At 39.1% G+C, this 17,518-nt stretch overlaps 2 protein-coding genes and 1 long non-coding RNA gene across 15 annotated transcripts; 1 reads left to right on the top strand and 2 right to left on the bottom strand.

Annotated features, from left to right (window-relative positions):
• Positions 1–175: 175 nt before the first annotated feature.
• On the bottom strand, positions 176–7,561 carry LOC116198816. 11 transcript variants are annotated; one of them, XM_031529065.1, is made up of 13 exons: positions 7,264–7,561; positions 6,562–6,646; positions 6,342–6,444; positions 5,663–5,752; positions 5,250–5,363; positions 4,885–5,070; positions 4,347–4,409; positions 2,875–3,380; positions 2,107–2,206; positions 1,957–2,016; positions 1,756–1,848; positions 1,543–1,662; positions 176–847 (listed from the first exon to the last, which is right to left on the bottom strand). In XM_031529065.1, exons 2-13 carry the CDS (start codon positions 6,597–6,599, stop codon positions 524–526), a joined length of 1,797 nt encoding a protein of 598 aa, XP_031384925.1. In that variant the 5' UTR covers positions 6,600–6,646; positions 7,264–7,561; the 3' UTR covers positions 176–523. The 11 variants fall into 11 exon arrangements, with proteins under 11 accessions (XP_031384925.1, XP_031384924.1, XP_031384926.1 ...); XM_031529064.1 differs by having other exon boundaries at positions 7,270–7,561; XM_031529066.1 differs by lacking the exon at positions 7,264–7,561 and adding an exon at positions 6,770–7,037.
• Positions 7,562–10,419: 2,858 nt separating this feature from the next.
• LOC116201793 lies at positions 10,420–14,238 on the bottom strand. 3 transcript variants are annotated; one of them, XM_031533198.1, is made up of 3 exons: positions 14,152–14,238; positions 11,496–13,189; positions 10,420–11,040 (listed from the first exon to the last, which is right to left on the bottom strand). In XM_031533198.1, exons 2-3 carry the CDS (start codon positions 13,159–13,161, stop codon positions 10,757–10,759), a joined length of 1,950 nt encoding a protein of 649 aa, XP_031389058.1. In that variant the 5' UTR covers positions 13,162–13,189; positions 14,152–14,238; the 3' UTR covers positions 10,420–10,756. The 3 variants fall into 3 exon arrangements, 2 of the variants coding, with proteins under 2 accessions (XP_031389058.1, XP_031389059.1); XM_031533199.1 differs by having other exon boundaries at positions 11,496–13,192; positions 14,152–14,236; XR_004155945.1 differs by having other exon boundaries at positions 10,899–11,040; positions 11,148–13,189.
• On the top strand, positions 12,673–14,462 carry LOC116201794. The gene is made up of 3 exons (XR_004155946.1): positions 12,673–12,814; positions 12,993–13,077; positions 14,019–14,462. It is a non-coding gene; the product is annotated as an uncharacterized LOC116201794 (long non-coding RNA).
• The last annotated feature ends 3,056 nt before the right edge of the window (positions 14,463–17,518 follow it).

Below are 17,518 nucleotides of genomic sequence, written 5' to 3'. Positions count from 1 at the left end.
AACGGGGACTGCAAAGCTGTTCGATATTGCAGGAGTCATAATGGATGGTTTCAAGATGCCTACTCCAATCTATCAGGACAAGGCCCGGCTGCTACAGTCGCTGCCTTGCACAGGATCAAGCAGTTCGTAGGATTGATGAAGTTAGCAGTAAAAGAAAATCTTCTTAGGCTCTCCCTTGTATGAACTGCATGTTTAGGGTATAATTTTGAATATTATACAAAAAACGAAGTTGCCCGGGTTGAAGGATGTACAAAGCATCGAGGACGATGGGCTGCAGAAGACCTCGGCTTTAAAAGACCAAAAAAAGACAAAACTGCAGCCATCCCTTGTCATTTACATTGAACGAGTTCACAATCCTAGCTCATTTACAGAGAAGGGTTGATGGACCGGTCCTCGAAGAGGCAAGCTAGGATTTTCACTTTCCGTCAATCCTACTGGACTAAAGGTTATGCCCCATGTGACGTAAAGGTAAAGAGGTGGTGATTCCAATTCAACTCATCACTGTTCCTTTGTAGCGTGAGTATCATGGAACTGGAACCTTTCCAGGCAGGAACAAGTAACGGAATCGCGAATCAAAGGGGAGAATCCCACAGTTACGTGAGCCGCCAAGAAGGCTTTGACGTCTCTGTGACATGCACTGCTCCACGAAGGCAGCCTGACGGGGGGGGAGGTAGTGCGATATCCACACTGCCAGCTTGGCATCATCTACAAAGCTCTTCGCAAAGCAGTGTAGCATCTTAGGCACTAACAGCCTCCCTTTGCTGCTGACTCCAACAGAAGCCCTGATGAAATCAAGCTGCGCTTCGAGTAACTCCTCCCTCACATTCTTAGCTGTGTAGATTCTCACCTGCAATTCAACGACCTGCCTTAGTCGAGATAAGAGACTGGTTCACAGGGAACATAAATACATGGCACGTGTAATGAAAATTAAATGGGGGACTCACACTGCAAGATCAATTGTGTCTAGCTATATTTGAAATTATAATTCGCATACTTGACAAATCACCTTGCCATTTAACAAGGTGACTTGCTTTAGTGGGGCTAAAAACTGAGTTTTCATCCCATCTTGATTTTTTGGGACCTAAAGTTGACATTCTGGTACATTGTGCACCTCATATTCGGTCCCCCCAGAAGTTCAAATACCATCAAAACATCCAGGCAATATGCTTTAACATGGCCGCAGCTCTTATGGTCTAATTTCAGCTGACTTTAAACAAGACTCTTCAGGACATTAGAAAATTGGAGAATTAACCGTCATGAATAAATACAAATCTAGTGCAAGGAATCCACAAAATCCTTTGTTCACCCTCACCAGATGGAGCCACAAGCTTTACATCCAGCAATGCATGTAAAATGAGTGCTAATATCAACTATTTTCAGATTGGGGTCAAACGGTGGTCAAATGAACGAATAGATGGGGCAGAATTCCGGGTGTAAAACTGACCAAACTAGAAAATCAGGTTGCTAAAAAGAATTGCCTGATGAGATATGTGGAGCAAGTACTAAGTGTCAATAGCAAAGAGGAAGGTCTGTAGATCTTACAGCAGGACATGAGTACATTCCACAGCTGAGAGCAAATGCGATGAGCGGCTCATAACCATCGATAGCAGATTTTCGCTGCTCTTCTGATATCTTCAGCTTGTGTAGTGCAAGAAGCAAAGCCTGTGGAGACAGTTTCCACAGATTGCAGAATTAGGATTATACATCGATACAGAAGCTAAGTAAGAGCAGGTCATATCTGAAGCAGGTTCATACAATTTGTGGCCTATGCATTGGTGGTTTCATCTTCAAAATCCCGTACTCGATAGCAGCAGCGTTGAAGGAATGCCCCCCAACAGTATATGCTGCCTGGAAAATAAGGACAAAAGAAAAGTAAATTTCGACCATAGATCTAGATCAGATTGAAGTTCTTCTAAATACTCTCCGCCAAATGAAAAAGTGTGGTCAGGACCAAACCTTCTGCATCAAGGAGAACAGCTTCAAGTCGCTTCTTGGGACTCCATAAGCCAAGTAAGCCTGATGACAACCCATTTCTCAGACAGATGTTACGAATGCAAAGTCTACATAGTATATACGAGAACCAGAGAGTCATAAGAATGAACCTACATGCATGATCATGGCATTGTACAAGTTGATCCAGAAAGCAAGCTTTTCATTGTTATTCAAATGGATGGGGTTCACCTTTGCAAGCTGCTCCACAAGTGTTCTGCTCACCATGAACAAAAAACTACATTAGATACGATTCAGAACGAACACAAATAAATGGAAGATAACAAATTAATCCTGCACTATAACCATGTTCTCACTTCCTTTCTCTCTCTCTCTCTCTCCATATATGCACATACACATATGCTCAATTATAGATCCTATCATTTCTCCCTTTCTTAACTTTGCAAAATACACATCATATGTTTGGGCTTGTGAATGACAACTGAGCGCTTAATCTTGCTCTTGCTCTCTCTCCCACTATCAGAGCTGCTCTGGATCACATAATAAGGAAGAGATAAATTGAAACTGCGTCCCTAAACCCTACTCTGATTCTTCAATTCCATCCTTTACCTTTGATTTTATTGGCAAGTCTTTAAGCATTGCATGAAATAATCAAACAGTCCTTCCCTTCGATAAACATGTTAATTGAGGCTGTATGCTCACAGATTTTTATGTGAAAATGTCAGCAACCATACAACTCCTAACTGGGTAGAGTCGATTAAAGGTGCTCCTATATTTTGAAGTAAATCCAAAAGAGAATTCACAAATAAACATCCATAATTTTTGCTTGCGTAAGGTAATGCTAGTTAGATCGGGATGTTTGTGCCATGCAATATAGATAAATCATCTCTAAGAAGATGTAAATTAAGAAAGTAGAAGTTCAACCTGAACCTCCTCAGAGCCCCAGCAGCATACTCTAATTGCTTTTTCCCAACAGACATCCAAGAAACTTCAGTCACGAGCCCATAGTTTCCGACATCTGCCCAACTCAATTTACCCCGAACCCTATAAGGGTCACAGGCGTTCTCTAGTGCTAACACTTCAAGGTTACTCTGTACATCTACTTGTGGACTCTGTACCCAAGATGAGATGAATGAGCGGTCAGAAGACGACCACCACGATGAGTTGGAATTGGAAAGAAGCCCATGTGGAGAGATCGGTGATATCTGGCCAGTCTGCGATGTGGAGGATTGGCAAGGTAAAGCAGAATCTGCTAGGGAAATGAATATGTTCTTCATACATCGGACCATCTCTTCAGAGAGTTTATTGGGATAATCCCATAGGCCCTTAAGAGGCATCTCCTTGGGACCCTTCCTCAACTCTTCTTCACGTTGATCCATTCTCCTTGAAATGCTCTCAGTGAAAGACGCAGACAAGTCAGCACTATCCTGCTGCAAAATATAATCTTTTTAAGAAACATTCCACCAGAAGCAAATCTCGTCTTGAAATTGAAATCAGACACGCTGATTCGACCAGTTGGAGGGGAAACCACCACCTTTTTCTGGTTTAGAAATCCCTCAAAACCGCAATAAAACAGCAGTTGGTAAGGACTGAAATGCTCAACCAAGGTTTGACAGGATAGTATTTCAACTGGATTTTTTGAAATAGAAACTTCTTCAGAATCTTCAAATGAGAAAGGTATAAAGTAGGAAGGAACATAAAACATTCCACCGTCTAGAAGTGTAACCTAATTCCGGCATTAATTTGGTTGACATTTACATCCACTTCTGAAGTTTTTGTTTGATCTGGAAATTAGATAGTTGGACATTTGAGTTTTAGTTTAACATGAGCTTGGAAATTTGAGAGAAAATGCCACAAAAAAGTAAATCTCTTTGGCAGGCCAACGAAAAGTAAGCGGGACAAAACCAGGCGAATTAACAATTCAATTTACTGAACTGGGATCTTCTCCTAGCCAGCTCATGAGCAATCCCGGGTTTCAAAACATTGAAAGAATCCACTTCTTAACACCAGCACCATGACCTGAAACTACAGTTCAATTACAACTGAAAATGCCACTTGATAACTAATAGACAAAGACATAGAACATCATCAACATATAAATATATATATATATATATACGTATACAGTTTTATGCTTTGAGTAGAAGAAAGATGATGGTAATAAAAGTCTCAGCATCATTTCATGAAATGATGCTTATTAAAATTAAAACCTCTTTTCACCTTGACTATCCAAGCCAGTGACACAGATATAGAGATGAGAGTATGTACTGGGATTTTTATGGACCAAAAAGAATCAAATTCATAGAAATGGATACCAAGATGAAGTGACTACCAAAACTGCTATCATCATCAAGCTAGAAGCAGAAAGAACGCACTGGAAAGGATCAGACGTGAACCTGAATCTCCGAGTGCACAGAACAAAATTCGCCGGTGGAATCTGATGGTTGATCTACTAATTCCTACAGAATGGAACAATGGAGTTTAGGTTTCAGAGTCAATATCTTCATTTCCTATTGAGAGATAATGTAAGACTTTTTTCTAGAGGAGATCTATATTTGTGCAGATGCTGTAGAGCAGTCACCATCTGGCTTTTCCAGGATATTATTTAGCAAGAAAAACAATTTATCTATCTATCTACCCTAAATATATCATTGAGAAAGTTGAAGAAAACATTTGCAGAATGCTGAAGACAATCACTTGTCGTTACATAAGAGAACAATATGCATCTATGGCACGACTTAACCGGAAACCTGAAGATGGTGCACAAATTTGATATGCTGTAATAACATCAAATCATATGTTAAACTCGTTCTCTCTTTGGTAGACTAGCTCTGCCTCCAGATATTAGTAGTATCCGATAAAACACACATAAAGAACTTACAATTTGATTGTGAGAAGTTGGGGGAGGTAATACGACAGGAACAGATTACATACCAGCTTTCCTAAATTGTTTGGGATGCAAAGGGACTTTAATTCTGAAGATGAATGCCGCAAACGATATTCAGCAAGCCTACGTTCATTTCTTTCTTGACTTAATTGGAAATGCAATGAAACCATCTCATTCTCAAGTTTTGACACTGCAACTTCCAACACTGCAATATTGGAAAGTAGCTCCTGGGCCTGTGCATACATGAAGTTTAAATGATCGCATCAACTTTGAACCTACATTGAAACATTGAAGCTCCATAACCCATAATGCTGAAAGATCTTATTCCCCCAATTTGGTGAATGGAGAATGAATAATTTTGCAACGGCATAACCCTCAGAGGCACAAATTGGACAAAGGACAAAGAAAGAACCTGGTGAGGGAGACATGATGGAATTGTTAATTCTACAGCTGTCTTTTCGAGTGCTCGTTCCAAAACTGCATGCAGTTCCATCTCTTCTTTTAGCTGCTCCTGCAGTTTCTGTACCTGCAAAAGAAGAGAAAAGAAAGTCCAAAAAAATCCGCCCCTTAGATAATTGACAACATAACAACTATTAAAAGGCGCCTAACATGTGCTTCCAAATGTAACTTCCAACAACAGAAGCGAGGTTCAACTTAGCGCTCAAATCTTGAGAAATAACAGGGGATTCTGATTTTAGTAAGTAATAACTGCGCCTGAAACTGATGATTAAAAAGAACGGTGGTGAATGAACAACAATCAATAGCTTCTAAATGAAATAGATGCATTGGTATCAGAGGGACAAGCTGACTAAGAAAAGTACTTACATCACGTTCAAGTTGGAATCTGTAAGGGTAAGATCTGTTTCTTCTAGTGCAAGACCCTGGACTTGCAACATCGTTGGCATAGTCTCTCTCCTTCGTGATAAACAGATCATCAGTAAATGCAAATGAAACTGCCGTAGTAAAGTAGTTCGTGTTTTCAACAAAAACAGTAGGAATTAATTCATTAAGACACTGAGGGTGATCCACCAGGGAAAGTTCGTGAGAATAACAAATAAAGTGATCTAAAGTAAATGGCACAAGAGATTACATAAACACGGAAGTAGACCACAAAGTATAGAAAAAGGTAAGCCAAAACCCATATAACGGGGCAAACGAAAGATTTTAGAACTAAAGAAATGCTCAGGTTTGAGGAGAAACAGTATGATGAACAAGAGTGAGAATAGAAGAGGATCAATGAGGACACTTCAGAATCTGAAAGCCGATCCGGCGACACCATTAGCACTGGAATTCCAATCAGAAAGACAAAGGCCACAACTTCAGGATAGGAGGGGAACTACTAATATGCGAAAAATTCCTCAATTGAAAACTCCATGCATGAAAAGGACTTAGAGAGTAGAGACCCTTACTCTAGCTAAATGTATACAAAATATGAAGAAAATAAATACACACCACTCACTTGAAAGGAAAAGCAACAAATACAAAATTTCTGCACTGCACTGACCTCTAACGACAGGTCAACCCCTGGAGGCTGAAGGGTACGCAATGAACATTCCGAAGCAAAATTGTTCGATCCGGAATGTGAACACTCCGATAAAGAGGCACTTCTGCAACCAAAAACAACAGGACTAAGAGACATCCCAGAGAGACTCAACAAGCAGAAAACTCCAGTAGAAGGAACAATAAAGAATGAAACAACTCGATGAGACTGCCCGCTTACTTACTGGTGCAATGCAGATCGGAACAATGGCGAATCACACATCCTGCTAATTCCGATTAACCCGAGGATCTCATTCTAGTCCCCAAAACCTGCAAAAAGATGGAGCGTTTATTCGGGTTAATCCTCCCCAGTTCTTGCATAAGGGAGACGGCGCACTGTGACAACTGTGAGCATCCCGCCCTCAATGAGGACAAACCCAGCTCAATTAATACCGCATCTACCAGTCACTCTCGCCGTTGCCCTACAAGTGTTAGTAATGGCAAAAACTCGTGGACTCCATGGAGTTTCACTTTCCCATTTCACAACACAACACAACACGACACCGACAAGCAGTAACGCGTACGAGAACGGGGCGAGAGAGGTGGAAGCAGCCCTTTTGGGCGCAATTTAAGAAAGCACGACAATGTTCAACCAAGAGCTCGTGCGGGGTTCACTGTCGACAGTACACCCACGAAAAGGAAAAGGGAAGTATTGACAAAAGTAATAATGATGATAAAGATTGTTGAATGAGTGGAAAAGGGTGAGCTTTTGGAAGGTAAAGCAATGTCATTTCCCCGCCCAAAAAAAAATCAAAAGTAAAACCCGCAAAGCGGCTTCAGAATCTGAGCCCACCATAGGAAGATGATGGTGGTGGGAATTTATATAACCCAGGTAGAAAAGAGAAAAGCAGAGAGAATGGTGGTGGGAATGTAGAGAAAGGAGAGACCTTTACCAGTGGAAAATGCAGAGCTTTCACCAACAGAAGATCCTCTCAGATGAGCTCGGGGAAGAAGGATGAGGAGCCTCTAGCAATGGTGAAAGAGACCCAGCAAGCAATGTCTTCACCTCGACCCTTTCATTTGTTTTTCTTGGCTTCCCTTTCGCTGAGTTCAAAATTTCTCAATGGACGAGGAAAATGACAGAGGACAGACTTTCTCAGCAATGGTTTTCGATAACAATTAATAAAGAAAGACAGGAACCACAGCGCAGGAGCAAAAAGGCGACGAATCTACAACCACTTCCTTCCCCCCGCCCTGAGAAGCTCATAGTCATGCAATGCTTTGACTAAACTCAGAAACCCCAATTTTATTTTATTTTATTTTATTTTGAGAGAACTAACACTTTAGTCCCTCAAAATTTGGCGATCCACCACTTGAGCACCTCAATTTTTTGCCCCAACAGTTAGGTACAAAAGTTATAGAGTTATACAGTTTGGTCCCCCGTCAATATGGGAGACGGAAAATCTAACGTGGTGGTTGAGTTGGCAGTAACGGCGTAAACGTCACCCCACATAGCAAAGCAAATGATGTCGTCTCCCATGCTCCCGCCCATCCTCAGCTAAACGACATTGTTCGCTCCTGCCCATATTATCTACTCCTAACTATTAGAAATCTTAATCCCTGAAATTTGGTAAAATTTCCCAAATTTTCCTTTGACATCGGAACGGAGAAGGAGAAAAAGATTGTGATTCCTAATTGGAACTCACCATGAGTTGCCAATCTGATTTGTTGTACCTATCCTGTAACCATCTTGCATTGCTAGAAGTAGACCCTACAAATAAATATATCATGGTTATATATCTAAAAGAACAGAGAGCTACTTATATCAAATGCATAATGAATTGACATTACCTTTTGCATGTCTGATATGAATTCCTACCCATGATCTCTTGGAGATTCTATGTCCTCGAAGAGTCTTATTAGAAACCATGACCATGTTTCTTTGGTCTCTTACTCTACAACCGCATATACAATTGGATAGAATGCATGGTTCCCATCTTCGGTAAGTGCAGCTAACAAGGTCCCTCCATAGTAGCTTTTAGAAAACAGCCATCAATACCTATAAGAGGTCTGCAACTAGATAATACTCCTCTCTTGCTTGCATCAAAACACACATATATCTTATCAAATCTAGGAGGAAAACTGAGATCAACTATATCAACACTTAGGCCTATTGAAGACCTAGGGTTATTTCTTTGGAGCTCTGCACTGTAATCCCACAAAGCAGCATATTGCTCTTTCTCAGAGTCTTCTACAAATTTTCTAGCAATTTTAATAACTCTATAAAGCTTCATCTCAATCAATTGCACCTGATAATTATCTGACATGAACTTACCAGTATCTGCAGTAATCATGTTGGGGTTACTCCTCGTCCCTTTCACTAGCTTTTTGCCAACCCATTTCCTATCTGCTAGTGGATTTTTTAAAAACCCTTGCACAACTATGTATGGGATTATGTCTTAATTTGGAAGCAACCTAAACATTTTGTCCATGAATAATAATCTCCCAATGATAACTTTTCTCCCAACAATGTGCCTTGCATCTTCTCTTGTCATTCTTCTTAAATCTTGTCACCCTCCCATAGCAAATATTGTAGTCTTTCACAGCTTATTTAAATTGTTTCAATGTTGTGAAGATCATTTCCAATTTAAGGCGGACCTGCCCCGTATTGTGCCTTTTCATTAAATTCAGTAGGCTTCCTTTTATCATTTTCATCATCACTGCCTTTTAAGCTCTCTAACTCATCAGTATGCCATCCTTAATCTTCTTCAATAGGTGAATCAACTTCTTCCTCTCTTGCCTGGGCCGTCTGTACTAGTTCTTCAACCACGGGAATTGGGTTCACATTCCTATTGAGATGAGACCTCCATTTTGGCTTTTGTTGTCTTGAACATCCTGCTTTGCTGGCAGAGTCAGATTCCATTATGTCAAGTACTTCAAAAAGGTTCTGTATAGAATTTCTCATTAGCACTATCGTCATTGTGGTTCTCATATGGTCCAGGTTTGTATGGAGCATCAGAGCAGTCAGAGGAAGCATCATCTCCCTCATCAGAGAAAGCATCACCACCCTCATCACTACCATATGCACCCTCATCAATGTCATCACTCCATTCAGTCTCCTTTGCCATAATTTGATTATAAAATCAAATAAGACAAACAAACAAACAAAAAATTTTAAGCTGCAGGGACCACCTCAATGAATGATGTTTGTTGAAAGGGCAGTAAATGATGTTCCACAGAGGACGACAACAAGGACCAAAAGCACAAGAAGTTCGAATTTTTGTGGAAGAGAAGGCTACCTAAACATAAAGAAACACACAAAAGGACAGCTAAACTGTAAAATAGTGAAGCATATGGACCAAAGTGGTGGGACAAAAAATTGAGGTACCCAACTGTTGGGGCAAAATATTGAGGTACTCAAGTGGTGGCTCACCAAAATTTGAGGGACAAAAGTGTTAGTTTTCTCTTCTTCGTTTTTCCACCCTTAGAAAAAACGAAAGTACGAGAAAAATGGATCTGTCAGTGTCTGTTTGCTTGTGGGAAGAGACGCAATTAAACAGGACGCCGGCGTAGCTCCGTAGGTCCTGAATTATGGGTGTGTTTGAAATTTGAATTTGGGAGTTTGAAGAATTTTCTTCAGCAATTTTCCGGAAGATCATGACTTTGGTCTCTCTCTCTCTCTATCGAATTGCGTGAAAAATTTGTACTTAGAGGTCAATAGCTTAATGCAAGAGCATTTCTCTATCATGATTTACGTGGTAATCCCGATACGTAACTCGTAATCTTCACTAGCTTAGCCTGCGTATTCTTTCCAAGCTAACCGTGTAGTCTGTCACGAACGTACAAACCCACATTTGTTTCTACGGAATAACTCCATAATTTGGACGGTCTTGGGCATTTATTGGATTTGTGAGCAAGAGTCCAATTCACTTAGCTGATACGGTATCTCACTTCCGTGCCTGTATAAACCTCATACGTTGATGTCACGTAGCGTCTAGTAGAATACGGGTGACCCAATTGGAATATGGTTTGGTCCGGCAGTGAGCGCTCAGATTGCCCCATTTGCACGTTGTGAATGCTAGAGATGAGATCTGATGACTATAGACAGAGCAACAAAACGGCATGGGGATGTCCATTCTTCTCATGTACAAAAATATACCCGAGACGTACAACTGAGCTTCAAGGTATATCACAACTAAGTTATTCATGTCGACTAAGCATGCATAAGTTCATCTTTACCCGGAACTATACCAAGCCTGGGCATCCCTGGTCGAGCTATGTATTGGAAAAAGACATCTGAGGCCTGAACTTATCTCCGCATCTTCCTTCCTTTCAGATTCATTTCCTACTTCCATCCTGTACATTTCCTTTCTGTCTCTAGACACAAAATACAAGAGAACAAAATTAGTGATCTAGATGTCCTAATGAGAGGGTAAGATTCTACTCCCCACCCAGATGTCCACCAAGCTCTTCGGATCTGTGCTTGGCCTCCAGGGGCTGCTTCTTGAGGTACCGCAGCTGCAGATTATAGTGAGCGAATGCTAAATCCTGTAAATGCTCTTGCTCTTGCTGATCGACGCAGTTCACTCCATTCACAAGCAGCCTCTGAGCCATTTCCCTCCTCAGCCCATATCCAGAAGCCCCATCGCAGGTCTGGCTTAGGACTCGGATGGCAAGCCTTTGGAGCTCGGGGCATTCTCTTCCATAAGTGGACCACCATTCCACTGCAGCAGTCAGGAAGCCATCAGATAAGCAAAACGCACAAAGGAAGAATGAAAGGAGAAACAAAACTGAAGCTCCCTTTGATATAAGAACATGGTGATGATGTTACCTCTTGTTACTCTCTTTTCAGATACGAACAGTTTTAGCGAGGAACAACTTCAGAGCCCCACAAGTTCATGGAACAAATTAATTTGGATCTCTTCACAAAACCCATATAGTAGCTATACTACATAGACAATTCAGGGGAATGAAGGCATATGAGCTGAACCCAAAACGTGTTCCCACATCTCAGTCCACTCAATTTACCACAAGCCAAGCAAAAGCTTTTCTTCCTTTTACTTAGAAAAAAAAATCTTAAAAATGTAATCCAGCAATTGCTGCCTTCATCTTTTCTCCCAAAAGAAAAGCAGGTTTCCTTTTTTTTCAAGAATAAGATAAAGCATGTTCATTCCCTTACATGGAGGTCTCTTTCTGCATTTAATGGAGCTCCCCTCCCCGAAAGCACCTTCAGCTTGTCGGTACTTGTCGAGCTGAAGGGTAAGCAGGTCTTGAGTTTTGTGATCTTGAATTAAGCAAACTATGCAGCAAAGCAGGCCAAAGGCCACCTCTGTGTCGCTGTTGAAATTGCTCGAATAAAAAAGACTAGGGTTCAAGTAGTAGCCTGCAGCATGTAATGGGCTGTGCAAATGGCCATCCCATATCTCATCAATTACTTCCCAGAAGGGGATGAACTGAGACTCCTTGTTCTTGAATTCCTTCTTGATTGCTTCCTTCACTTGGTCCATGGTCTCATATATGTAACCCGTGAGTGGTGTATCAGCCCTGCGAATCAGACTTAAGACACGAACCAGAGGCCCACTTGCCTTTACAACCATCATTGAGCCGTCCCAAAAAGAAGGGTCTTTCACCAGGTCAGCCACCCGCTTGCGCTCCTCCATGGAAGCCCAGACCGAGGCATCCCACTCAGGTGAGGTTATCATTGCCTCCAGTTTCTCCTTTTCTGCCACGATGTTCCCTAGAGTCATGAAGGCTGTAGTCACAGAGTTTCCATCAGAACGCGGCACCCTGAAGTAATCTAAGGCAAATTTCTCTCTCTTTACTAATTGCAACATGAATTTTGTGAGGCTGGTGGCCTTATCCAGGACAGGCTTGACTGAACCCATCAACCCAATCTCTTCAAGCATGAGCTCAATGCAGTGAGATGCACTGATGGTCCAAAACAGAGTCCTGCCCTTATTCATAAACTGCTTGCCCACATCCCCTAACCAACCCTTTGTCGTGCAAGCTACGATCTGAACAACATTCTCAGCTCCAACCTCCTCAACAACCTTATTTAGCATCGACTGTAAGGCGTCAAGGTCAAGAATGAAAGAAGAAACATTGGATGATTTAAGATAAATCTGGCCTTGGGGACAATCTACCAAAATATTAACCAAGTCCCAGCCTTGTTCATCCGTCCATGTATCCAGTAAGATACTGCACCCAGTACCAGACCAGGACTGCTTGATTCTCTGCACGTAGTCTTGCATTTCAGTCAGTTCAGCCTGAAGGATTCTTCCTTTCAGCTCTCGGGAGCTGGGGATCTTGTAGTCAGGCCTGCTATTTCCCACAGTCGAGTACATCATTTCTCGAAAGCTAGCTGAATTCACAGCATCAACGTCTATGAGGTTTTGATAGAAGAACCTGCCGATTTTCCGGGCCTGTTCTGATGGAATATCTTCTTCAATTTCACCGTCATCTGAAGTAGAGAATGACTCCTCTCTCCTAATAGAAAAGGTATATTTTGGGCTTATATTTTCGCACCTACTGTGCTTGAAGTTGTTTGATCTTTGGGAACAGCTTCTCTTAAGAGGAAGTTCTTCTTCTTGGGGATCTAGCGAAAGAACTTCCTTGTTGATGCTTCTTCGTACTCTGTGAAAAATCAAATCCTGAAAGAGTACCTTCACATTCGCAGGAACATCAGGGCAAGGCGTTACATCTCCCCGCACGCCTCCCAAGTGTTGCTTGAGGCGGCTGGTCCCGGATACCGACTTACTACAGTAACTGCATCTAACCCTCATCTTTTTCTTGTCAATTATTGTTCCATGATACTTGATATCAGCGGAGTGTTTATTAGCAGTCATCTTCACTTATCCAGTCAAGACCACAAGCCTGCTGATTCATAGCACGTAATGCATGTCAAGTTGTGCTTCTAGAAGCATTTCCACACCACATCACTCTTTCATGAAAGAAAACGAAGTGCATATATGACATATTTAGAGATGAAAAACACCAGTCTTATATTGCTATATCCAATGACAAGGGAGGGACCATAAGAAAAGTTAATGATTCTTTTTTCCTTTTGAAACGAGGAACCAACCTTTTAGGAAGCTTATACTGCCCAAAAAAAAAAAAAAAGATGTGCCTGCTACGACATTCCAACAATCCGCTCCATCTAGAAGCCTCAAGGAGCGATGCAGTCCATTTGACCGCAGGCATAACCTCAAGGAATATTTGGGCGTTTAATGAGGGTTGTTGACCAGCGAGAAACTCCTAAGTTGTAAACTTGACCGATTCGATCAGAAAACCTTATTCCGAAACATCATATTTCCTAAATGAATGTCTCCAACAAGAATTACAAAATGAACTCGGATTTCTTTCGTGTACTTAATATAAAATGACCGCCATCAAGTTCACGAACACAATGTACACATAGTGGAAGCCTAATGCAGTCCCGAAACGTCAAACTTCATACTGTACGCAGCAGATCCTTTGATTTTCAGGTAGCTAATGGCATCTACTCGAAGCAATGCCAGGCTGCATAACATTACTCCCTCTTTCCACTGCCTAAAACGTTCCTCAGCAGAAAAAGGACTGTTTTTCCAACCCAAAAAAAAACAAATACTAATCATAATAATAAAGTACATCCTTTTCATGGGAGCGAGCTCAAAGCAAAAGGCAAGGCTACTTTTGCACTAACGTCGGGAAAGCGTGGATACAGGGATCAACCCGGAGAGCCCAAGAGGGGTGAAAGACGAGCTAAAAGAAAGCCATTGACAAGCATTTGAAGCAGCCCCGCTATGCTAAGAAGAGAAGCTGAAACAGAGATGACACGGAGAGAAAGAGATGGGTACCTTTCGGGAAAGGGCAAACAGAGATTAAGAGCAAAGGGGCAGAAAGTGATTTCGAAACACAGAACGGGATGGCGACTTAATGAGCAGAAGAGGAAGAAGAAGAAATAGAGAGAGAATTTATTATGATCCCTTTTGTCTGGATTCTCCGTACAATTGTCTCCTCTTTTTGTAAAATTGTACTTTGGCCCTTGAATATGTACCTAAAATGGTATTTGGTCCCTGAACTTGTCAAATTGGACATTAGATCCTTGAACTCTGTAACTAATCCGAGGTGTAAGTTAATAAACTCTGATCGGTCAATCTTTACGGTGCGTTTGGTTTCAGAGTTAAAGTAATTTTGATTTTGATTGTGAAAAAGGACAAATGTTGTGTAGTGTGTTGAGTTAAAGTTAAAGTTAAAATTTTTTACTTTGAAAATGTGTATTTTTGTTGTGTAGTGGGTTAAGTTAAAGTTAAAGTTTAAATTTTTGTAATTTTAACCCTGAAAACAAACGGGCTTTAATCTTTGAGTTTTAGTTTCTACGTAGTTTTAGAAAAATCTTAAATGGCCTCTACCTCAAGATCACGTAATGAGGACAAACAAATAAGACAGTGAATAAATTGTTATGACAGTCAGTTGTATGATTAACGCACATTAAGCTGTTGATTATAATCTAAGTGGTGTTCTTTTATGTCATGATTACCGAAAATTTTCTCATAAAATTGGGATAGGAAGAGAGGAAATGAAATGGCTAAACCTTAAATGGTAGCTGCCAGCCCTGCGTTCATCGTAACCTCCAATTAGGGGTGTGAGTGAAAAACCAAAAAATCGTAAAACCGACCCTACTTGACAAAAAAAAAAGGACCCTAAATGAGGTTTGGGTGGTTTTTCATGTGAAAAAAAATCGAACTAAAAAAGTCAGGTCCCACCCAAAAAATCCGACGGCCTGGCCCAACCGAAATTAGTCATTTTTATTTTTATTTATGAATTTATGTATAATATCTGTAGCATTTACAATATTTATTTATAATAATATTTTAAAAGAGAAAACTAAAATCCTAACTTTTATGTATTTGTGCTCTGCTCTCCCAATTCCACGATTCCAAAATCTGAAATTTACCCAAATTTTATGCTATTTGAGTTCAACATTGCTTTGTTTGTGTATGTCTTCAATTTCATTTGAATATAGGTATTGTACTAGTCCGTGCTCCTTCTTATAATTGTTGTTGGATAATTGCTATGAATTTCATTTTGTTATTTCATATTCTATAATTTTTATCTTTTTAAATTTGGGAATTGAAAAAAACCACTCGAAAAAATCTGAGCCATTAGTGGTCGGTTTTGTCTCATTTCAACTGGTTTATTGATGATTTTTACGTTTGACAAATTTACCCAAAAAAATCAAGGATCGAAAATTTTAACCAAAAAACCGACCCACCCACTCATTTTCGCCCCCACCTCTGATCCCTCTTGGTTTCTGACGGAGAACTAGTCCCTAATCAAGAATTAGCACCGTTAAATAGGACCAAATTTCATGGGTCTTGTGCTTGGCTGAAAAGTTACAGGGAACAAATTTCATTTTTGGAACAAGTTGAGGAAAATTTAGTGCATTTATTGTTTTCCCTTAATTCTTTTTTTCTTTTACTTGTTCTTATCGAAAAATTTATATTTATTCTATTTAATGGCCTTACCTCGTAATAATGTGATAGAAAATTTAGTTAAATTAATCTATATATATAATTATATCCCCATAATAAATGGAATTAGAAAGATAATTTTATATTTAGTACATATCGTATAGATAAATGTCTGAATAAAAAATTGTAAATGTATTATATACAATTAAGATTAAATTAGTACATGCATATAAATAATATTATTATTATATAAGCACATTCTTGATTTAAAAATATAATCTCAAAATTTATTTAGAAAAAAATACAAAAGTAACATATCTATAGAAAACTTGCCGATATAATTAGTAGCTAAAATAAAAATCTATTAATATACAAGAAGCATGTTTAAATATTGAGCACTTTTGAAAAAAAAAAAGATAATTCTATTTAAAAAATTTTAAATTGAGAATTTCCAAGAATAATTTATGATAATAGATAATTTGTATTTCCTTTTTCACAAAATACATGGAAGTCATCTATTTTAAATTTTTAAAATTTGATATTTAAGAAAATGTAATATTTTCTCTAGGTAATATAATATTCTTCATCCATTTTTGGTATTATAATTCATTTTCAATTATCCTTAATTTGTTATTGTAATACTAATATTTGAATGGTTTCAATTTAAGAATATATATAACTTAATGAATATTTCAATTATGATGTCAAAATTTTTAAAAATTCACCTAAAAATAACTAGTGACCAATAACACGTGAATTGCACAGGAAAAAAAACCTAGTACAATTAGAAACAATTATTATAATCATTTGATTGATTAGTTATTATTTTTCCGTTTGTTGCAATGTGGTTGGTTCTTTCTCACATTAAGAAGCGATACGACTATAGAAAATTTTTCCTTTTCCATACTTTTACGTGCAAGTATTCAAGGAGAAAATTTTAAATGATCCCACCTTATAATAATATGGTGAGAAAGAACCAATAAAATTACTTCAATTAAGAAAATTTATCACGGTTAATCGAGTGATTAGCACTTGTTATTTAGTTTATTACAATTTAATTGGTACTTTCTCACGACACGTGACGAGATAAGATCACCGAAGAATATCTCGTATTCAAGGGTTTGACTTTGATCAAATCATGTGATAGAAAAGATATTTTTGCATATTTTTGAGTTTCGCACAAGGATTTTCCGACGTTTAATAGTGTACATGGAACACTGAAGAAAGTTTCTCATGACATATAGAAGATATTTTAATAAGCATAAAAATTGGAAAATTCCATTGCCTCGCCTATTAATATGGCACAGGATCTGTTCAAGGGTTCTATATTTTTTTTTTCAAAGAAAAAACAAAAACTAAAAGTGACATATTAATCTTTTTTCAACTCTGAATTCCTAGTACTTTACTTCGATTTTATTCCACAAGACATGGTCTTCATCTAGTATATTATTACGACATCTAGGTCTCTTCTAGTCGTGTTACCCCCTCATAACCCTAAAACGTTGTCGTGAAATTGCTCAACCTTTTTTTTTTTTCCCAACTCTTTTTACAATTCTTGCAATTGTTTTTTCAAACATTTAGAGACACGTCCATTAAATATTTTTCCTTTTGAACATAGATATTCTCATTAAATATTCAATTATCCATTGATATATCTTTTAATAACATATTTATTTTATTCGAGACATTCTATGAAGGAGAAATTGTGAACACTATACAAAGGTGGTAGGTACGTAGTAACCTATTAAGG

The sequence above is a fragment of the Punica granatum genome, chromosome 3 (genome assembly GCF_007655135.1).
Source record: "Punica granatum isolate Tunisia-2019 chromosome 3, ASM765513v2, whole genome shotgun sequence".
Taxonomy (NCBI): Eukaryota; Viridiplantae; Streptophyta; class Magnoliopsida; order Myrtales; family Lythraceae; genus Punica; species Punica granatum.
Note: the sequence above shows the minus strand (reverse complement) of the source record. Positions and strands in the feature narration are given on the sequence as shown.